This window comes from Parasteatoda tepidariorum, chromosome 1 (assembly GCF_982258835.1).
Source record: "Parasteatoda tepidariorum strain Cologne lab strain chromosome 1, Ptep-v5.0, whole genome shotgun sequence".
In the NCBI taxonomy this organism is placed as follows: Eukaryota; Metazoa; Arthropoda; class Arachnida; order Araneae; family Theridiidae; genus Parasteatoda; species Parasteatoda tepidariorum.
In genome coordinates, this window is record NC_141755.1 from 19521177 (window position 1) to 19546314 (window position 25138).

Sequence of the window (25138 nt, forward strand, 5' to 3'; positions counted from 1 at the left end):
TTTTTAATGTTACAATACCTTGTTCATAATTGTGGCACATAAAAGATTATACAAATAACAGTTGAAAAGATTTAAGTTAGTTCAATTTTAATTTTAAGAGGAAGGTAAATCTTTTCAATGCATTTTGCCTACATTTTAAAGAACATTTAACAAGCCATTGAAATAGTATCAATTTTAATGCCCATTATAGTTCATTGCACACAGTAATATTTTTAAAATATGCATAATAACATAAAATTTAAGGCTTAATAAAGCTATGTAATATGCCTAAATAAGAGAACTGCAGATTAATTTTGACTGCAAATAAACAGAAAAAAAAGGTTTTATAGTGTCACAAGAAATTCAGGCTTTTAAGACTGGAATAAAACATGTTGCTTCTTTTTAAGTATTTAAATTGAATTTTATTAATATTTGCTTGTGACACCATTTGGTGTAGCTTTTCAGAAAAATAAAAGAATAGCATACAAAAATATAAGTAGGGAATAAAATAATAATATGTACTTACTTTTAATAGTAAATGATATTTAAGAATTCTTTGCATAGGTACCGAAAGAAGGTCTCTCAATTTAAATTTCCCACCATTGGCTTCATGCTGACAACGCTAAAAATAGAAATTGAAAGAAATTCTTCTCAAACTTATTTTTTGCAAGAACATAAAATAAAAAAAAGTAAAAAAAAATAACAATTAAAAAGATTTATTTTAATTTTTAAAAAAATACTTTTTATGGTTGACATAAGATAAATGAAAAAAAAAAATTTATTGTGATTTTGATTTCATCACTCATGACAAACTTAATTTACAATAAATTAAGAGGTAAATTTAAATTAAAATAAAGGTTTAAAATAGGCCTCATTTAAACCTAAGTATGCTAAATAATTTTTATAGTAAATTATTACTAATAATCATTCAAAAAACATAAAAACTTCATAACTAACACAAAAATTGCATTGATTGAAATGGTTTTTAATGTTACAATACCTTGTTCATAATTGTGGCACATAAAAGATACAAATAATAACTGAAACCTTCAAGTCATAGTATTTTATAACTTGATTACTTAGCCAAAAAAGTACAAAACATATATATCATAAAATTTTTAATACGATACAATGTCAGAGCAGTGCTCACAATAAGATTTTAAAACTAACAGTAAAAACAATATAAAGCAAGTGAATTTTTAAAAACAGACTTTGTTTCATAACTTGAATAAAATCTACATCAAATCATTTAACAATACCAATTTTTATTTTAAAATAAAACTTAAATAATAAATTAACTTTTATTAATATTTTTAGCATACCTTTTTAAATATCAGTATATTTTGTAATGTATTTAATTAATAGTTTAAAAAATAATAAACTATAGGAATGGGTACACATAAAAAAAGATCTTCCAGAGCCGAAATATGATCTTCCAAATTTTAAATATTCAAAAATATACAATTCAGATTAAATATGTAACAAATGATACAATTCATTCAAGACATCATGACATTTGAAATATTTAATCTAGTTAGTAGTTAATACTTACAAGAATTATTCCACATTATGTCAGGTTCAATAAAAGTGTTCAACACATAAGATTTTTCAAATAGTTAAATCAGCATTTTACCAAACAGGCAAGATTCTTCATTTTAAGAACACATCGAAAAAACTTTCTCAAAATTTAAACTATTAAAATTAGCAAATCAGAGTTATATAACAAAACAAATTTAATAGTAGCAGTCGTTAACTTAAAAAATTATGACTAATAAGATAATAGCCAGTTTATATTAAAAAGTCATAAAAGCCAGTTTATATTAAAATTGAATGCTAAAACTAAACCAATTCAAGGAAAGAATCCTCTAAATTATAATAACAATGAACATTGTCAAGAACATTTACTTACTGTCAAAAATACATAAAAACAAAATAATTAAGGTTTTATAACTAATCAAAACTACTAAAAGTATAAGATCTGGTAATTAATGTTTGAGGTAGCTAATTTAATGGCTAAAAATTAAACAATTCACGTATTTTAGAATCAAAACAATTATTTGAAAAATTTTTAAAAACTACTAGTAATTTTTCCCTCCATCCAATAATTTTATAAATGAAATTATATGCTTTTTGAAATTATTTTTTATATAAAACTAACATACAAATAAAAAAAAAAGATTTTTTAAATTCTTTATAGTACTGTTTTCTACTCTATTCAAATATCTTACCAAATTCCAGGATTATCAAAATAATGACTACCTATTTTGAAAAAAAGGTCGCTTAAAATATCAAAAAATGGTAACCAAAAATATTAAAATTATATTTTTAAAAAAAAGTAACATGATTACTTTTATGGCAAATGTAGATGCGTTTAACATATATTATGACATAAAAAACAGAAATGCGTTATCAACTATATATTTGTTATGAAATATAAATTTCATATGATTCTTCAGTTTAAAACTTTGTATAAAGAATATATAAAGCAATGCTTAATAACTGAATCCATTTAGCTCCTTGGGAGGATTTTTTTCTTTATTTGCCATTTTCTCACTCAATAACACGAAAAAGAATCCATTTCTGCTGCAGAAAAACAGTCAACTTCAAGGAAGTAAAACCAAAAAAATAATGCTTAGAAAGCTGGAACAAAAACAATAGAAGATAAAATATTTCTTAAAATTAGGAGTTTTAAACTTTGTATTTTATAAAACTCTAACTACTAATAGACAAAATAATGTTTGCAACAACTAGTTGTCAATCAAGAGGAAGTTGTAGAGGTTAAGACTGTATAATTTTGACAGGCATTAGGGCCGGTCATTCGTCAACCCTGCACTGCAAAACGGTAGCCTTAATTTCCAAGGCTAGCCAGTACTAATTTTTACATATTTTATAGCCTCTGTCGAACAGCCAAACCAATTTTGAGTTTACATATATCAATGTTCAACTCCATAACCTTGTAATTTTGAACCGAACTGGATGATAAGGGAGCTTCCGCATCAAGCATTGGAACAAGCTAACCATCACGAAGCACAATTTGCTGGAACCAATCTGTATTTGCATTACATGGAGAGAAAAAATATGCATATCTTCCATGGTTATGGTAAACAGATTCTTACCTATAATCATTTCCAATTAGATCTGTCGACCACCATCAACCACCAACAATTCTACCATTTTACATCAGCACTGTGGTCAGTGCAAATCGGGAGTAGAATTTATATCTACCAGCACTAATGCCCTTCAATGCCCTATTCTCTGAGCCATCCTGACTCAGAAAATAACCATTTTATTTTATTTTATAATGTACGTTGAACAGCGGACCCAATTCTGAGTTTAACGCTATCGATGTTCAACTCTGTAGACAATGTTCAACTTTTGAACCCAACCCAGAAAACAAGGGAATTCTGGATCAAGCGATGGGACAAACTAGTCTTTATGGATAACTTAGCTAGTACCCATTGATCAGAAGCTGAGTACGTTTCAAGCCACCACTGGGGAATGAGACTTGGCCCTTCAACAAACACAGTTCAGTGGCTTAACCAATGGACCGTCAATATTGAACAAAAATATTTCAACAACTATGAAATTCAATAAAACTAACTTTGAAATATCACATAATAATATCCAGATTGATTCTTACCAGAATAGCTTGATTGGCAACTTCACTTTTGGTACTGAGTTCTTCAATACGTTCTTGTGCAGCAGGTAATTTAGAACAATACTCTCCATATACAATGAATTTATCCTTCCAATGAAGAAAACATTCACTTATTTTATAATGGCTAGATGTGCATGCTTTGTATAATTCACTATGGAAGCCAGTGTGAATTTCAGCTAGTTCCTAGTTAATGAAAATCATTAAATATGGAGCAATAGTAATTTAACAAGTACAACTAGTTAGAAGTTGAAGCTAAAAGTAGCAAACTAACCTTAATGTTCATAAAGATAATTTCACGAACTTCTGCAGACAATATACTTTTGAGGGGCCTCATAAAGTGCTGAAAAGGAGAAATCACTTAAGAGATGTAACTTCCAATATGCAAAAAAAAAATCTTTTAAAATTTTTTTTAAAAAAAAAACAATATATTTATAATTTTATTCACAACATGTATAGCTAAAGTTCAGACAGAAGACAAATTTTCAAGAATTAGTAAATACGCCATCTCCAAGTTATTCATAATAACTGTTACTATTCTAAGAAATGAAAATTTAAAAATAATTTCTTGATTCTGAAACTGAAAAGATGCACATAGAGAGTAGTAGTTTTGCCCAGATAAATCAGTAATTTAAAAGGAAAAAAAAGGGTTACAGTTAGAGCATAAAAATAAACTACAGTCGGATCCCGTTTTAGCGAATTCCATGGGACCGAAGCTATTTCTACGCAATAATGAAAATTCGTTATACCGATATTACGAATTTTCAACATATACAAATATTATTTCGTTACATTGGGATTATACTATTCGTATGAAAAATCAATTTACAGTTTTTATATTATATTTTTAATCTAGATTTGGGAAAATATCAATGTAATATTAAAAGAGCGCACAAAACTAATGTAAACAATGAATTTATTAACACTTACTAATTAGGCAGATACATAATCAGTAATTTTTTTCTGAACAAATGATTTAGAACCAGTAGAAATTAAAAAATTTTCCAAATTATGCACATGTTCAAACAAAGTATCTGAAAATCTTTATCTTTACAGATACTTTGACTATCTTTACAGCTTTGACTATCTTATCTGACTATCTTTACAGCTTCCAAATTGGCCAAGGCTTGTGAAGCTGTAGGTACATTGTTTTCTTCAGGACATTCTTCATCATCGCTGCTGTCCGAAAGTGATTTTTGTTTGTTTTCTTGAATCATACGTACAATATCATTGTCTGTTAATGCTTCGCATGTTCTAGCATCATCATCTGCAGTCAGAAAATCGTCAGGACTGACTTCGTTTGGCACTGATGTTTCTTTTGTCACATGTTCCCATAAAGTCTGCAAATCGATGATAACATCATTAATTTCATCGACTGTTTCATTGTCGATTGCCGAGATTAAATTTGCTTTCTTCCATCCATTACAGATGACTTTTTGGCTAATGTCTTTCCATGCTCCAGCAATCATATCCATTGCTTGCTTTACATCTGGTTTCGTAATTGCTTCTTTGTTTCCGATTTGCACAAGCATACGCCTCCAAAGTTGTGTTCGATACTTTCCCTTTACCACTTTAATTATACACTGGTCAAGAGGTTGTAAAATTGACGTACAATTAGGAGGAAAGTATTCGATGTGAATACATTCCAATTTCGGTGGCTCATTGTGGGGTGAACAATTATCAATAAGAAGCAGAATTTTTCTTCTCTTACGTTTCATATCTTCATCAAACTTAACCAACCACTCATTAAATATTCCAGTCGTCATCCACGCTTTGCGGCTAGATCTATAATCACAAGGTAGTGAATCAGGGTGGCCACTCTCCAGATCAAAAAAAATTCCCTGAGTTTTCCAGACTTTCCAGAGTAAATTTCTAAAATTCCAGATACCACAACGCAACATTAACGAGACTTCATAAATTTATTAGCTATACAACAATATACAGTAAATAAAAAAAATATATACTATATATATATATATACAGCTGTGTTGCTTTTAAAATGTGTTGTATAAATTTCTTTTACAAATGTGGATACACATTTACAAGATTTGATGACACATTAAAATGAGAAAAAAGTGTAAATGTTCTCTGATAAAACAGGTGTAAAAAGTTAGGCATTTTTAGCACCAAAAAATATATATTAATACACATATTTCTGCTAAAAATATAGATTATTGAAATAGCAGCAATAAAATTTACATATAAAAAAAATAACTGCTGTATACTCAACCATAAAAATAAACCTAAAAATTAATAATAGTTTATAAAAATTATAAAAATAAAAATCTACATTTCAAGGAATTTTAGAAACTTTTTTTTGTATAAAATAAAAAGTTGTTATATAAATAGCTTAGTACACAAATTGATCAACTCCATCAAACTAAAAATTTAGAATTGAGATCAAAATTACTTGTGAAATAAATTATCAATAAATGAAAAGCCAAAAATATTTAGTCATATAATGTTGTTCATTTATATTATCTGCGAAACTTATTCTAAATATAAATATAAAAAATATACTACCTATATATATATTAATATATTCTTTGACACTTAAGTTTGAGATGTTTTAAAAAGTGGAGTTAATCAAATTATACAGTATAAATAGCTCAACAAGTGAATAATTGAAAGCTTTTAAAAATTAATTTCTTATAGCTTTTAATTGTTCATCAATTAAAGAAGTTTCTAAATAAAATTCAGTCGTTAATTTTTGTTTTTTAGCATGCAATTCTCTTTTTAATTTTTCATTTTGCCTCTTTTCTAACATAACTTTCGTTTTTTCTTCTGCTGCCTCCTTCCTTTTTTCTAATACTTCAATATAACGTGGGTGAGACTGTTTTCCGTAGTTTATCATGGATTTCGTCACAGTTATAGTGTTAACATCACCAGCATCCATAACACCATCATGAATTTACCTTAGAGCAACTAAACTATCTTCATGTTCATTTTTAATTAAACAATCTGAATTAATAGAAAAGACCCTTTCTATAAAAGCACTTCGTGTGACATTATGAGGAGAAACTTAACAAAGGAACGTAAATTTTCTGGTGCATTGCAAACTTCAAATAGAGAGAAGAAAACATTATCCAGTCGTTTTTCCCTCTTCTCAAATTGCTCCATTTCTTTCTTAACTAAAGGATTCCGAATGAACGTTTTGTAACTATCTTTCACACAGTCAGTCTTGATACCTGATATTCAATTGCTAGATACCAACATTGAAAGGCAAGATGAAAGCCGTTTTTCAGCAATTGCTGTATTTAAAATTATACCAGGATCAAGACAAGATAGCCCCCTTGTTAACTAGAATTTAAAAGGTGATCTTTCTAAAATCTTTTCACAGAACTTTTTATAAGCAATTGCACATTCTTTTCTAAATGAAAATTCTTCAGAAGGTGAAGAATCTTTCATTTTCCTAATTTCATCCTTAACTGCAAAACTGAGAGCAACTTCGTTGATTGGAAGCATATTATCTGCCAATGACAAATCTATTTTTCCTAATTTTGAAGAGTTCTCCACTAAAATATCGGGATTTAAAAATTTATCAAAAAGAGATCTTAAAATTTATGTTAAATTAGAGAAAAGTAAAGGAGCTAATGGAGCATCGATCTGAAATTCTGTGAGAAATGTTTCAATAAAAGCAGCTAATGACTGGAAAAATGCCAATTTTGCAGCAAAGAAACTGTCCTTGATACACTCCGAGAGTACACTGAACTTTTTTGAGCCAACATAGATTTTTCTCTCCTTCTTTGCTGCTTTTACAAATTCGAAAATATGAGGCAACATTTCTAATGCCCTCTCAGCAACTTCTACATTTTGAACCCATCGGATTGCACAAAATTTCTTCGGAAATTTTTCACATCCAGTGAAATATATGAAATCAGCTCTATGTGATGGTACATCTTTAAAAATGTAGTATAGCGCCCGTAAAAAGTTCACTACATTCCACCCTGTAGAATTTATTACATGTTTAAACCCACAATGGATTGTATGCAGTCCACAGCTACCTATATCTAACAGCAAAGGATCTTGCAGCATTTCCTCAAGTTCTTTTTTAAGATCATTAAGAAATTTATGGTTGACATTAGGTCCATCCATAGATATTTGAATTATTTTATTTTTATTGATGGAAAATTGGGTAAGGGCTTCTTTGAAATTATCCAACAAATCCATTGCTGTTGAATGATCAAGAAATACTGATGTCAAATATCGTGTCTGAACTTTATTTGTATCTTTATTCCAAAGTCGAACACTTACGTCCATTTGTTGTTTCAAAGCGATTTTATTTAGACCTTCATCAAAGCCCATAACTAAATAATCACAGCTAACTATGGTTTTTTGTAATTGCTCCATATAATCAGGCATGAAAGTGGACAAAAACAAAAAAATCTGAACTTTTACAACGCAGGTCACTGGGAGGAGGGGGGGGGGGAGTGCTCTATATGATACTGAGATTTATAAAAGCAACTTTTTATTCAATATTTAAAGTGGCAGAAGCATTTAGACAGCTAACTTTAAATTTTTCTTAAATATAATTTTAAAATTTTGACCACTAACATATTAAAAAAAATTAAGCAATTATAGGAAGACACGACTATTAAATTACTTACCAATGAAAAATATATCACATCTTTATAGTAACTAATTCAAGAGAAAACTTACCTCTACTTCTTTCAAGAATCTTGATATTGGATTTTAAAATCGCATGAATATGAATCGCGATTTTGGATTTCAAAATCGCGTGAATATGAATCGCGATTTTGGATTTCAAAATCACGTGAATATGAATCGCGATATTGGATTTTAAAATCGTGTGAATATGAATCGCGATTTCGGATTTTAAAATCGCGTGAATATGAATCGCGATATTGGATTTTAAAATCGCGTGAATGTGAATCGCGATTTTGGATTTTAAAAACACGAAAATACAAAAAACGATATTGGATTTTAAAATCGCGTGAATAAAAATCACGATATTGGATTTTAAAATCGCGTGATTATGAATCGTGGGGTTGGATTTTAAAATCGCGTGAATATGAATCGTGCAGTTGGATTTTAAAAACACAAAAATACAAATCACGATATTGGATTTTAAAATCGCGTGAATACAAATCACGATATTAGATTTTGAAATCGCGTGAATATGAATCACGATTTTGGATTTTAAAATCGCGTGAATATGAATCACGATATTGGATTTTAAAATCGCGTGAATATGAATCACGATTTTGGATTTTAAAAACACGAAAATACAAATAACGATATTGGATTTTAAAATCGCGTGAATACAAATCACGATATTGGATTTTAAAATCGCGTGATTATGAATCGTGCGGTTGGATTTTAAAATCGCGTGAATATTAATCGAGCTGTTGGATTTTAAAAACACGAAAATACAAATTGCGATAATGAATTTTTAAATCGCGTAAATAAGAATCACGATGCATTATTTTTAAATCACGTGAATACGAATCGCAGTGAGTAATTTTTAAATAGCGTACAAATACGAAAAACGATATCTGATATTACAACTGCGTGATAACGAATCGCAAAATTGGATTTAAAAATGCGTGAATACGAATCGCTATGTTGGATTTTAAACTCACGAGAATACAAATCGCGATATTGGATTTTTAAATTGAGTGAATAGGAATTGCTAGTACGATTTTTAAGTCGCGTAAAAAAATTGCAACACATAAGTTTTAAATCAGTTAAATACGAAAATCGATGATTGATATTAAAATCGTCTGACTAAAAATCGCGATTTTAGCAGATTCCGGTGCAGTTCCTAATATTTAAAAGTCCAAAAATCAGTCAGACAAAAAAAAAAAAAATATCGGCGGTCGAAACGAAACGATTAGACTCCTTTCCACTCTATAGCGGAAGTCGCAGTAATCCGACTATCGTTCGGGCGGCTTGGGTTTCTCCAATAGGACTTCCCAAAAATTTTAGTTTTTGGAACATGGTCGGAAATTTTCAAAATTGGGAGAAAAAAATCGGATTTCCGCTTTTTCGCGGGGACACGAAGCGTTCATTGGAGGATAATCAAGTGATGCTTGACCGCGATGAAGCAGATGCGTTTCGCTCCGAAAAACTAAACATAACGGAATGGGAAGAAAAAAACGCCGACGCGCGACAAAATTATTTTCCAGAATCGACGTGAAATTCCCTGAGAATTCCCGGTTTTCCAGTGGTATTTCATAATTCCCTGAGAATTCCCGGTTTTCCCGGTTTCCAGACTGAGTGGCCACCCTGTGAATTTACATTTTTTAGGCACCTAGGTTTGGCAGATTTGCCGATAACCATAACTTTTCTCGTTTCAGTGCCTGACATATTGCAGCAAAACAAAGCAGTTAAACGCAGTTTTGAATTTTTGCCTCCAATGCATTTATCCTTTTTAAACGCCAAGGTTTTGTTTGGTAACAACTGGAAAAAAATTCCCGCTTCGTCTGCGTTGAAAACATCAGAAGGATCATAAGACCTAATTGCATCCGATATTTTTTCTGATTTCCAGTCATTCACAGCTTTTAAATCAACAGAGTTAGCTTCACCACAAATTTGCTTTGCAACAATACCATAACGTTCCTTGAATCGATTCAATCAACCAACACTTGCTTGAAAATTTTCGTTTCCAAAAGTTCTTGCAAATTCTAAAGCCTTTTCACGAATGAGGGGCCCGGAAATTGGAATGTTTCGGGAGCGAATATCCTGGAACAATGTAAAAACAGCTGCATCTACATCTTGAAAATTTGAAAGTCGTATCTTTTTTCTATGTGATCCGATCAATGCTGATTGCACTTGCTGTTCCAACTTCGTTCGATCTTTTAAAAAAGTAGATAGAGTAGATGGGGATAGTCCATACTTTGTCGCAACGTCAGCTTTTTTTATCCCATGATCAACTTCTGAAATAATTTCCAGTTTTTCCTTAATGGAAAATTGTTTACGCTTTTGACCACTCATTATGCTTAAGAAGGAAAACAAAATGCTTGCAAACGTTGAAAGCAGACAAACTGATTTAACTAACCTTCTCCTATTGAAGTTGCACACCACTCTGGTAATTTTCTGAAACTTGTCTACACCCCTTTTACAACTTGAGTTCTTAGAACAGCTCTCCCCCCCCCCATTTAGTCTGTTGTAGTTCAAGGAAGGAATTGTTCTGCTAAGGGTGGTCACTTCTAATCTATCATTCTTGACAAGCCCTTTCTATTGAATAGAATTCCCTCTTTTAAAAGCATGTGTATTTTGACTTCTTAAAACATGAATGAATCAATGCAAGGGTCAACTCAGGGTGGTCTCTTTCCAGTGATTCTTTTTTTGACAGGTTTTTCACATTTGAAACTTATTAGTATTTTAAGGGTGATAAAACATTTCATTTCTGAGAACATTTTTGAAGAAATGTGTCTTGTTCATCAAAGAAAATAAGACCTGGTGTTCATTTTCGCCTTCGCTAAATCGGATAATTGATTTCGTAATATCGGTATTTTTTATACATTGTTCACATGGAAATACATTTGGGGATTCGGAAAATATTCGTTACTTTGAAATTTTCGCTATTTCGAATTTCGCAAAAACGGGATTCGACTGTATTAGAACTTACTTGAAGGTAAAAATAAATGCAAATTCTTATTTAAGACATACAAAAAAACAACTCTGTCATCTGATATACCATGTAATGTTCTCTACACAGATATAAGTATAAGATATTAAATGCAGACAAATCTTTTGTTATACTATTACAAGATTGCCACTCAAATTTGGAAGAAGAAAAAATACCTGCGTTTTCCCTGTACATATTATACACAATATTAAGAGGAAACAACAATTACTGTGCTCTTGTGTGAGATATATTGGGCTAACTATACTTATTAGTTTTAATTGCTGGAAAAACAGCTGAAAATTCTTAAATAATGTAAAAGAAATAGTTTAGTATAGCTGAAATATCATGGTTAAATATCCCATAGATTACGCTTTGAGTGGTCACCATTTCTTAAAAGACAAAACTAAGAAACAAAATTCCCTGTATTTTCCCAGTTTGTAAAGAAAAAATCAAAATTCCTTGCATTTTCCCTGTTATTTTAGGTGATTTTTAAATTTTCCAGGTTTTCCCTGTTCTCCCCGTGGAGTGGCAATCCTGTATTAACATCAGTAGATTTAAGTATTTGAAATAATCGTTCAATAAAATTTAACAAAATAAGCAATAAAGATACTTTATTGCTTGTTTGTATTTTTATTAGAAAACAATGTGAAACTTTTCCTGTGCCTTTTCATGAATCATACAATTGGTCAAAGCTACAAAACTGTAGCCTACTAATAGCTGATATGAAATTATGAGTTATTACAATAACTAATAGATATTACTTTGCAAATCATTGAAAAGATTTACCCACTGTCTCACTTGTGCTCATGTTCCTAGCCAATTGTTTCGAAAACCCAAAATAAGACAATATAAAAAGAATCTACAGGAAAGAAATTAAACCAGGTTCCTTGCACCTTCGTAAACACAGAATTTTTCAAGAAATTGCTAACTAATTTGGAATAAATAGGTGTTAGAAATAGTCCTAGCATTCAATTGCAATTACCAATGCTCAGTTACAAAAGAAAAAGAAAATAAAGATTTAAAGCATTGTAGATAAAAAATATTTTTAATAAAAATAAGCAATCTTTTAACATTTCCTGGTTCAATTTTGCAGATTTTATTTCTCTTATTTTTGATAAAATCAACCAAATTAAATTAAAAGACTATCCTTATTTAACAAGAGAATCGCCTCCAAATTTACATCCTCATTGTAATTAAATTTGATTATATTTTTGTTTTCTTATTGCAGGAGTAGATACATTTTCAATACAGATTTGAGTTTAATCATGATTTCACATTTGATAATTTTACCCATAAAAAGTCCATAACTTGTTCAACTGTTATAACTGTTTTTGCATCATTGTAAACTTACTTTTATTATCATGTTTAAAGCTTCAATATAGTTCTTTTCAGTTTCTATTAATTCTTTTATGCAATAATCTCGCTTCTCAACAGGGTGGACAGGGGGAGAAGCTGAAACAGTCTGTAAAAATTTAAATAAATTAAAAATAGTTACATTATATTATAGGTACATTGGACAAAATTTATAGGAAACATTATTAAAAATGTACCAATAAATTTACTTGTGCTGCCTCTGAAATAATAGCATAAGTTTTCTAAATCAAATAAATTTAACTAATTTAGACATTTTTTTAATGAAACGAAAGATAGGCAAATATCAATAATTTTATGATTAATAATTTCATACCTAATGTAATTCATACCTGATGTAATTCATTAAAACTAGTCATAAACTCAACTGTTCCATTATAATTAAACACACATCACCAAAGTTACAGAATTTTCAGAAAGATTATTCAAATGAATTTGAGTTTGAATTGTGATACTTAGATGCTCTAAAATAATAATAATAATTTTACACTTTTAAAAACAGTTCAGCTGTTGTAACTTAGATCAAGAGTGAAAATAGCCTTGGCTAAGGAACTCTATGTCATTCAGATGCACACACCTTTCAACCGTGACCGAGCACCTAGTCCCGTTTTTAAAAGCTCTATCTCTTAACCAACACGGTAAGAATGTCACATAAGGTTAAATCCTGCCAAATGACCTTGATAGACCCAAGATGGACCAATCCTCTCAAGACTTCCACACTAAACTAAAGAGGAGACTTTCACCCACAAATATTCAATGCACACCTTGCAAATCTAAGTACATAAACCACCACTGTCATAACTGTAATTAGTAACTTGTACATAAACTTTACAAAAAATACTGCCAGAGCACCAATAGCTATTAATGGTCAGGATTTTTTTCTCCATTGCTTGCTGTTTATTTTTGTTGTCTCGGTTTAAAGCATATGCTTAATCTATCTTTTAATACCCAATTAGTTGATCACACAGCAGGAAGGAAGCATGTAATGATTTTTAAAAAAAAGATTTTTTAGAATTTATGAATTTTTTAAAATATATTTGTATACAATGTTGTTGTTGTTAATTTACGTCGCACTAGAGCTGCACAATGGGCTATTGGCGACGGTCTGGGAAACATCCCTGAGGATGATCCGAAGACATGCCATTGCAATTTTGATCCTCTGCAGAGGGGATGGCACCCCTGCTTCGGTAGCTCGACGACCTGCTCGCGAAGTCAAGCACTTTACGGTAGAACAGTTTAACAAGGACCAGTACCGCACACCCTCGGTCCCAACGCAAACTAATCCAAGTGGTCACCCACCCGCACACTGACCGCAGTCAGTGATGCTTGACTTTGGTGATCTGCTGGGAACCGTGTCTTAACGATCAGTCCACTGCGGGACATATATTTGTATACAAACCAGAATCTCTACTTGCAATATGATCATATAACTAAATTATGTTTTAAAACAAAATAAATAAATATAAAAGTTTTTTTTCTTCATATATACAAATTAAAATCCATATATCTACCATGTTTCATGCAATATAATCAAATACCTTAGGTTTGTATCGAATAATATCTTCATAAACATCATAAGCATCTTCCCTATCTTCCTCAGCTAATGCATTTGGCTGTTCCACATTTGCAGCATAATCAGCCTCACTGCACAATAAAGAAGCATGCATAGCAGGCATATTAACAAAATGCAAAATTCATGCAATTAACATAAAATTATAAACTTAAAAAAACCTAAATTAACAGCTTCATGCAAAATATACAAACGAGAAGACAAATAAATATATGAAAAAGCTTAATTTTGCAGCAAAATATTTATCAATAAAAAAATAATAGCCAAAACAATTGCAATTGCTACATATAAAAGAATGTAGTACTTTATAAAATAAAAAATATAATGAGCCAAAATGTAACAATGTATAAAATTAAAAACATTTTTGGTAATTTTTCAACACAATTCAAAAATTCAAAACAGTGCTAGAGTTGTGAAGCAAAAATAATTCCTGAAAATAATGCAACGTAAAATATGGCACACAATTCTTGACATGTGCATGTAAAAGCAAATTTCTTCTTCAAATTCCAACATGCACATATATAATCAATCGCTGTTGGTATGTAAATACCTCAGAAATCCTAAGTGTAACGTAACATAGATCCTCATATATATCTTCTTCTTTACTGCGGTGATTTGTAATAGGAAAGTCAAATGCAACCATCCTGTCTTCTTCATTTTGGCTATTTATAATAAGCATGATAAAAGTAACATTTAAGTTATACCTCCAACAAAACTACATACCAATTTAATTAGCTAATGTCTGATAACAAATTATGAAAAAATAATAATAAAACATTTTAACAAAATTAACTCATTTTAAACCTAGTAAACATAGATTTGAAAAATTTTCTCATATCATATCTACAATTAAAAAAAAAATATTTTTTTAAATTCACTTTTGTAAACTAACAAAAATATGTGTAAATTTTAAATTTCATTTATTTATAGAGCCTTTTGCAATTTTTTAAAGTTACAATGGCTAAAAACTACAAAAATTAGCAAATTCTTTTCCTAAATCTTTTAAAATTCAATTGTTTATCTCAGGTTTAAACTAAAAAAGAAATCCTTGGCTTCATTACGATATGCTTTAAAATGATATTTAATGTCTCTTCTTTTGAATATTAAAAATAAATAAGAACATATCATATAAAAAATATTAATAAATAATATAATATCAAATATAACATATTTTATAAGCAGCAAAATCATATAGAAAACTTTTATTAGGATTTCAATAAATGAGTTTTTTTTTATAAGATTTCTAGGGAAACAATTTTTTAGCATGTTTATTTGGACAGAAAAGTTTAAAATAGATGAAAACAAAACAATTCTAAAAATAAACAATCAAACAAACACATACCCTTTTAAATTGTCTATAACTATTCAAGTAGTGAAAAAATAATATACAAATTAAAAACGAAGTTCATATGATCTGTTTGATATTTTTCAAATTGAAATCTCATAGAAAACTTAAAAGTAACAAAAGCTTATGTAAAAAAATTTGATATAACTATTATTGAACCTTTCATAATTTTTTTAATTACAATAGTTAGAAACAGCAAAAACTAGCCAATTCCTTTTTTAAATCTATCCAAATTCAATCGTTTATTTCAGGTTTAAACAAAAAAAAAATTCTTGGCTCCATTATGATATACTTTAAAGTGATATTGAATATTAAAAATAAATATGACATATATCATATAAAATAATATTGATAAATAATATAATATCAATTTAATAATATTTTATAAGCAAAATCATATGGAAAACTTTCCAAAATGAGACAATCTAAATCTAATATTACATAACAATATTTACCAACATACTATTATAAGATTTGTCTTATATTTATAATACAAACTCAAGCAGTTTTCTAGAGTAACTGAATACATAAATCATAAAATCAATATATCCTATATAAAAAAAAATTTAAGTTTTTGATGGGTTGAAACAGTTTCTCTTACTGGAAACATATTATAAAAACTCATAAAAAATGTGAAACACTTTTCAAAATTTAGCCACAGTTCTCAATTAGCATTTGATAAGAATATCTGTAAAAGAACGAATGTTGTTTAATTTTTTTAATGCTCTTTAATTAGAATTATTTGAATTTCTGTAAAAGAATTGTAATTTTATAGCAATAAAAAGAACATAAAAAATGTGACCCAAAAAATAAAAAAATATATAAAAATTCTGGAAAAAAAAATATCTAGTGTCACTTTTAAAATAATTTTTTGTGTTGTCCTAATTTTAATACAAGTTTATTAATTAAAAAAAAGTAAAAAGTAAAACAGGGAATAATGCAGCTGATAAAATACAAGACGCATATATGATTGAAATTTGTTTAATTGCATTTTCCCAGTAAAAAAATAGAAGCCTGTTGAAATTTATACTTGGATACATAATAAGATAAATAACTTACATTTATTCAAATTTGAACAAATTTTTTTCATTCAAAAAACACAATATTTCAGAAATTCTATTTTTGCAAATATACAATTTCTACTTTAAGAATGTGTTTCAAAATGTTTGAAAGAAAAACTTCAAAGGATTGAGTATTTGTTCACACAATGATTTTGATAAAAAAAAAAGTGAAAAACAAACATAGTAACAATAGCTTATAAACTTTGCAAAGAATATAATAATCTGTATATTAAAACCACTTACGAACAATCACATTAAGTAAAACTTATAATTAACTAAATAAAAGTATGTTAAAAGGAAATTTTTAATAATAAAAAAAGTCAATACTTTGCAATCTCTTCTAAGTTTCGATAGATTTCATCATTATAATAATCATGGTTCTTTGCAAAAGAAGGAAAACCTCTAAAAAGGAAAGGTAAAAAAAATTCAATACAAATAAAACAGAAAATAGTCATATGAAATTATACTGGTCAAAATATAAGATAGCATTATCTATTATTATTTTAAACAATTTTATCAAAGTGGAAAAAAAATTTAGAAAAAAAGAATTTATTTTTTAACTAAAGAACTATTACAATATCTTATATATTAAGATACAATACATTAATATATAGATAATAGATTAATATACTAAATATTGAATGGGTTACACATTAAGATACATAAGTCATATAAATATGTAGTCATAGATATACGTAGATCTTATTATTTATACAAAATCTCTAAAACACAGGAATAACACCTAAATCTATGAGGAAAACACTCCCCTCCCCCAGAAAAAAAAGAAAAAATAATATTTGCCTCCTTAGAAAAAAGTTTTTTTCCCCCTCTGGAGTAATTATATATATTACTCCTGTGGGAATTAAAGGTACGTAGGGAACCGATTATCCGGAACGATCGCTATTCCGGATAACTGATTTTTTCCGGTTTTCTGAATCGCTACAAAAAGCCGTTTTTTTTATTGTTAAACCCAACTAAAAAAAAAAATTTGGAAATAATCTTAAAAATAAGAAAAAACGATTAAGTAATACACTAATGATTATTTCCAAAATGATGGTAAGGTAAACATCTTTAAAAAAAGAAAGAAAAATTGTAAAATCTTACGAGGAAAAAAAATTTTTCAAAAGTGGCAAGAAAATTTATAGAATTTTGTTCCGGTTTTCTGATTTCCGGATAAAGGGTTCTGTACTGTACTTTCTTCTCTTGATGAGTTTACTTTTTACAATGAAATTGAATTTTTTTGAAAATATATATTTTCAACCTTGATTTCATTGTAAAAAGTAAACTCATCAAGAAAAAAAAAATTTAATTCCCTCTTTAATTAATTGATTTCACTCTAGAACGTTAATAAAAAAAATATGTACCATGTATTGACTGCTAAACATGGTGTAATAAACTAAACAAAATTGTTATTAAATTTTAAAAATGCTATTTTAATGTCATAAAATTTGTACCTAATCAAAGGAATTAAACATTTAAAAATAATAATAATTTTCAGCAATTTTTCCTCTTTAATGCGGGATCCTTCAGTTTCAGCGAGAGCGGTCCAAGTGGACAGCGAATAATACGAGCATAACATAAAATATGAGATACCTCAATACGAAAATCGATTTAATTTGCGTCAGACGGCATTAGAAAACGAAGGATTCCATGCATTCGAAAATGACTTTTATCCATGTAATTTAATACTATGAAATTTGCAACCACTCAATTTGCAATTAAAGAGAGTTTAAAACTAATTGAATCCCGTCGTGACATAGAAAGATAAACGGTGGAGATCACAATTTGATTTTAAAATCACGTGATCACATCAATTCATAAAAAATTTGTAAAGGGAAAAAAAAAACGATTGGATATCGCATCAAGGTCACAAAAAATCAACGGTTGAGATCACGATTGAATTTGAAAATCGTGTGTCGCAATCGCTTTAATTTTTTAACTTGTAAATCGCATGATCACAAGCATGTATCTCACAATACTGCAGCAAAAGAAAACGCAAAATATTCACATGATAACGCTAAATATGTGCGAGATATAATTTTTCTAATTCGAAATTTGAATCATGGGCATGCGTCCTTTCTATGCAAAATAGGCAAAACTATACAAACGCGTCCCGATTGATATCACGTTAATTCTTGACACAAGCAAGTGTATCTTTACAAAAGCAATTATTCAAAGATTGCGTAAATTGGAGCGGGACACGTGAATATAATTGTATCAAGAAAATTATGACCATGCTCAATAGTAAAGGGAAACTTTTTTATATTGTTGTGACAATAAAAAATACAATACAATAGCGGGCACAATGTAGATAACAGATAAGAATTAGTACTCAATGGAATGGTTAGTTCAATTGCTTAAGCAAAACATTATATTTCAGTCAAAATGTTCAATTTACTGAGCTGTGATCTTAAACAAAATATCTTAGCAATCTATGCTTACGAATGAATTATATTTTTTCTTCAAAAGCGCTCGAAACTCTTCCAAAGAAAAAAGAAAGAAAAAATTCAAATATTTATTATGCGAATTTTTCTATTGACTTATCGTTAGCAGCTAAAAAGGAAAAAAAAATAATTTAGTAGATAAATAACTAGAGGCTAATATAAAAAAAAAAACTGACTTATTTTGCTGCTGACTATTTTTGCTGCTGTATTCCAAGCATTAATAACTAAAACGAGGCAAGCATTAATAATTTTCATCGTAATTTAACACAATGATTATTAAAATCGTAAAAAGAAGAGAAATTAAAAGATGCAGAAATAATTTCTTTTAATTAAAAAGTAGAAAAAAAGTAGAAAAACTAAGTAAAAAATAATTAAAAACCTTTTTAATGAATCTTCACCACGAATAATTGTCCATTTCAACATCGCAACATTATACTGGTGATAAATAACAGCTAATCTTAAGTTAAACCGCGTGAAAAAAATTAGAGAGTAACTTGAGTTGGGATAATGCCAATTATGCAACAGCTGGGGGTGAAACAAAACTTGGGAAGAGGCAGGGTTTGTTACTATTTTAATAAAGGTAGCGAAACAAAAACTAAGGAGTTTTGGTTTCAGTAATAAAACAAAAAACTAGCCATCATAACTCTTTTTAATAGTCGAGCATTTTTTTTTTTTTAAATTTCGGATTTGATTTGATTTTATTTACTTATATTTAGGTGTGTAAAAAAAATTATTCAACTTGCAGAAGTTTCGATGGAAAATACGCATCCTCAAACTTAAATCACGTTTTACAGGATATTATATTTTTCAACGTCCTCTCATCACAGAAACTATGTTTAATTTTTGACTTCTTAGAATAATCGAAGAATTATTATTAATTGTATATTATATTATATCTATATCTATATATATATATATATATAAGAAAAAAAAACGATTTTTAAAATCTTCCGCAGCAAACAATTTTTTGGATTGAATAAAATTTTATAATTTTCCCAAGATCGAAATATATGTTAACCGCGATGCATTCCATCTATACTTTTTTCCGGAGCTGTATCAGCTTTAAAAAACCGTCTAAGGAATAAATTTCAAATACTATTTGAAAAATAAATGTAGGAAATCTCTTCCAAAAAACTTCTAAAAAAAATTCAGGTTTAACTTTCTTTTTCCCCTCGTGATTATAAAGTATACGAAAACTTTATATTTATGTTTTCCATAATGAAACAAAAAAAATTTAATTAAAATGTTCCCCCAACTCACCATTAACTGTTACGAAAAATATTTATTAAAAGATACTGTTCGTGTCTTATTAAACTATAACTGAATATTGCTTGTCTTAAAATACTACATAAGAAATAGTCTGTTATTCAAAAAATATTTTAATCTCCTTATATTTTCTAATTTTAAATTGTCTTTAAGTGTTATGCACATATTTTAACAGTTGTTAAATTCTTATTAGAATAACCTTTTTTTTATACTATAAACATACTATTTAGATATTCAGAAACAAATGTTTTAATTGGACAACATTTTTAAGCCAATTCCTTTTTTTTTTCTTAAAAATTTTGGTTCCGGAACTAGATTTTAAACTTCACCCATTTTTGAATCATCCAAGTGTGGGGGAGAGTGTTGTTCTTTGACAATTTTTATTTTTAATTTTTTGTGTACAAAAATAATAATTAAAATTTAAGTTTGTCCATAAATTAATTTTTTAATGGACAAATTCTGTCATATACTTCAGGAAAAAAAACTACATAAGAAAATAGCCCAAGCCAAGATACAACATAGTGTTATACCTTGGAACACTGGAGGTTATTCATTGGAATATACTCATTCTGAGTTCTTTTCTTCTGAACTTGTGAGTTCATTATATTTGGATATCCATGATATACATGCAATTAAAATTCAGTTTATACAGTTATCTTACTGAAATAAAATTTTTTGTCGTATGCCTGTTTTAGACTGTGGGGGTGCGATTCTTCCTGTTTTTCTTTCAGTGGCGCCATCTATGGCCAGGAATTCGACTTCTGCCACGTCATTCACACAACCACAACCCGTTTATAGGGTGCGTCACATTCACACACAAAGGAGAAAGGACATGGAAAACAGAGAGAGAAGGAAACATCCATGCCTTGCCCGGGATTCGAACCCAGGACCTTTCTAAAGCAAGGACAGTTCCCTGCCCCCTACCCAGGCCGGCCGGCACTAAAATAAATCAAATGACTAATAAATGTAATACTAGATAATATTTTATTTGAATATTTTAAATAATTTCTTATTATTGCTTTACTAAAAGCGTGAAAATTTTAAAGATCAAGTCCATATTTGCACTAACTGCATGTTGTCCTTGGTTGTTCCAAAGTTATAAAAAGCACTCTTTTTTTCCTTTTTCATTATTTTGTTAAGCCTAACAGAAATGAATTATTTTCTTAAAAATTGGTATCTTATATTAAAGATAATAAAAATTTTGGTACTCATCTACATTAGTTCTGTTTCTAAACATAATTTTTAAAGGGTTTTTATTTTAATCAAACCGATTGAAAAACATAACTGAGCAAATGAAAAATTTTTTTAAAAAAAAGCTCTTTAGCATGTGTTTAGAAAACCGGAAAAAGTCACCAAAGTAGTAAAGAACACTGTTGTTGCAGATATGATCTGCATATACTGAATGCAGAAATTCTCCACTAGAGGGACCAAATATTAACACTGGTTCAAGGCACAACTCCAATATCTACCCCATATCTAAAACCACATGAATTCTTAATCTTTGAGTAATACAGTTGCAAAATTTCCTATTCGATTTACAAAGCTTGTATAATTTACCTACGAGGACAGGTCATTTAAAACTTACTTATAACTTACAATCACAATCAGTAATTTTCACAGCTTGAAGGAATGGTGACAGAAATAAATAAAGTTCCAGGACCCTTTCATTATTGAATTATTTTTGAGGTAAAAAGTTAAAAAAAAAACTTTTTTTTGTTCAGGTCAAAGAAAAAAATACAAATTTTTTTAATTTTTGAATTTTCTTTTAAAAGCTACTTTAATTCTTCATTCCCTTTCTTCTTTAAAAATTAAAAATTTGTATTAGAAGGATTATCCAAATCATAACCAAATTTATAAACAAAAATTAAAAGTTATAAAGTCACAGAATTAAAATATATATATAGTTAAAGCAAATAAACACAGAAAAAGACAATGGAAAAGGGAGTCAACAAAACAAAAAAGTCTAGCCATGTTAGGGTAAAATAAAAAGTCGAATGCGGAAAAAAGATTGAAAGAATCTATCAGTTGCTGAGGAGAAACTTTAGAGGAGAAAAGTTTATGCCAAGATGTATCAGATGTCAAACATATATTTTTTATACATATCAGAAGAAATTTGAATTTATTAATTTAGTACCTAATTAGAAAAAAAAGTGGTAATAAACAATTTTTGTGTTGTCTGAATAGTTTTATTTCCTCCTTTGCAAGAGTTACATATATCATCAGTTCTGGTGACCTTAAAATGTACTTTTGAAAAATTAAAACAATTTATAAAAATAGATTTTAAAAAATAGTAAGAAAAAAACATATCAAAAGTATAGGACACAGTAACATACCAGACAAGACACAGTAATAACCCATTTAAAATATATTTAAGTGGGAAAAAGAAAACATTTTTTTAGCTAAGTGTTTGAGAATCTACTGAAATAATCAAATATTTCCATCATTAACCATAAGTGATTATTTATCAAAATTGAGTAGCAAGTTCTCGCATAAAGGATGTTTCTAAGAAATGAAAACTAATTTTAGAGATATCAGAATTTTTCTCACGACTAAATAAGAAAAGACGCATTAATTCAACGCACTAATTCAAAAATAAACTTCTTAAATGTGATTAAGATTTCGCACAGTAAGTGTAAATATATATACATGATTAATAAATTTCTTGTTCCTTTTCAAAAGAGATTTGCTAAGATATTAAGCAAAAAGTTACAATAATAGTAGGAAATATTAAACAAATCTTTCAAAACTGATACATACAAGATTCCGTGCAGATTTCTTCTGACAGTGCAGTGCTTTATTTTAATTCCAACTGAAAATTTTATATGATCTAGTTAAATGTAGCCTAACCACAAAAGCAGAAAAGCTTAATGAGAATACTATTTATTATTTAAGATACTGAATTGATTCAGTATATTAAGGTGAGAGAGAGAAAGGGGTGATAACATTACAAATAATATTAGGGATCCTGCCATTAGCTTCATTTGTTGCTAAAAGCCAATCTCTACATCAATTTGAAATTTGGTTTAATAGTTTTTAATCAAAACTTAACGTATTTAATAATATAAATAATTAAGATAAAATGGTTTCACAAAATATCTAACAATGAATTATTCAAAATCAGTAAAATAAAACACAATAGAAATAGAAATCAGAGAAGAGAAATGGCAATGGATTGAACACACTATCAGAACGGTAAAAAAATTCAAAGTAAAACAGACATTGGGCTGGACACCTTAAGATAAACGAAAGAGGGCAGTCCTAAAATGACGTGACACAGAACTATTATCAATAAATTAAAAACAATCAACAAAACATGGAAAGAAAGAAAATGCTTAGCCACCAACAATATGAGATATAGAGTCACAACAAAGACCCTATGCTCCCTATGGAGTGAAGAAGTATAAGAAGAAGAATGTTTTTAAACAAATGTTTCAAAAATTTAAAATGCAGCAAAACATTATTTTTAAAAAAAATTAATTTGGGAGAGATTCCTAAGTTCAACATTAAATTAAAATCATCATTGAATTAAGTTAAAATCATTGAAATAAGGAATCTAGGTCTTCCAAGATTTCTTTTATCACTGCCTATCTAAAAAATATTAAAGAAGTTTTAACAGCCCTTAAATACACATCTTTAAAATTTCATTAATGGTAAATTTAATTAATAGTTTTGCTATTTATTTGTCAATACTTATGGAAGTTTTAGAAATCAGACGAAAATTGATTGCATTCTTGTAGTGAACTCTAAAGATTAAAATTACCTAAAATTGTACAATTCACAAATAAATTATTTAAACAAGTTTCCACATAAAAATAATAATAAAAAAAGTAATTAAAAAAGCAGTATTTATTCTTTAGGAATCAAATTAAGTTTTAATGGAATTTTGTGAAAATTAATTTTTCTGATAAATTATTCTTCCTGAGTTCATTTTTTTTTTTTAAATTTTATTAAAATTAACTTTGTTAAAAATTAAAGACATAATTTCTAGAAAATATATATTTTTAGGGAAAAAATACATTTATAAAAGACTAGGTGAACTAGAGATAAATAAGTAGGTACTCATTTTTTCAGTATCAGTAGCAAATTGATATAGATCTGTAACAAATACAACACATACAACTAATAGATCAGATAACTATCAATTTTGATTTTAATCTCAGCAAATAGAAAGAGTGAAAAAAAATTATGTAATAAAACCTCCATTCTTTTTAATAAAGCTAATTTTAATTACTTTTTTAATTAATCCAGATTTAAGAAAAATTTTGTCATTAAAATAAAGTAGCAGTTAATTTAAATTCAGCAGAATATAACAAATATTATGCTTAAAACAATGCATTTAAAAAGTGTTTAATATGATTACTTTCCATGATATTACAAAAAAAAAAACATTTTGGAAAGGATACAAGAAACGAATGAAATTAAAATAAAAATATGACCACCGAAGCCGACTTCTTTAGGGGGTACCGGCCTCGGTAGCCATTAAAAACAAAACCATTTCTAATTGAGGGAGAAGCAAATGCTTAAAAAATCTCCCTCAGTACCCCGATGGTTTTGTATAGAGGTCCAGGAATCAATTAGAAATGGTTTTGTTTTAAATGGCTACCGGGGCCGGTACCCCCTGAAGACGTCGGCTTCGGTGGTCATATTTTTATTATTTCATTCGTTTCTTGTATTGATACTTTTTTCTGAAATTTCTGCTGCTTCTTAGCGCGTTTTTTTTTTCAAAGAAGTTTTATCCTTTTCGAATTTAATTATTTGTGTTTTCTTTCAGTATTTTGGAAAGGATGTAACAATTACAAATTCCTATATTAATTAGGACAAAAAAACTATATCTAATACTAGAAATACATATC

The 25138-nt window shown here is 28.5% G+C and overlaps 1 protein-coding gene across 1 annotated transcript in view; it reads right to left on the reverse strand.

Annotated features, from left to right (window-relative positions):
* LOC107452144 (guanine nucleotide exchange factor VAV3) overlaps nt 1–25138 on the reverse strand; it is a 65800-nt gene that overhangs the window by 26935 nt on the left and 13727 nt on the right. Inside the window, exons 4-9 of the mRNA XM_071180132.2 lie at nt 16903–16977; nt 14138–14243; nt 12580–12690; nt 3909–3977; nt 3620–3820; nt 506–601 (exon numbers count right to left, since the gene is read on the reverse strand). Of these exons, the coding sequence (XP_071036233.1) occupies nt 506–601; nt 3620–3820; nt 3909–3977; nt 12580–12690; nt 14138–14243; nt 16903–16977 (658 nt within the window). The remainder of the gene's footprint in view (nt 1–505; nt 602–3619; nt 3821–3908; nt 3978–12579; nt 12691–14137; nt 14244–16902; nt 16978–25138) is intronic.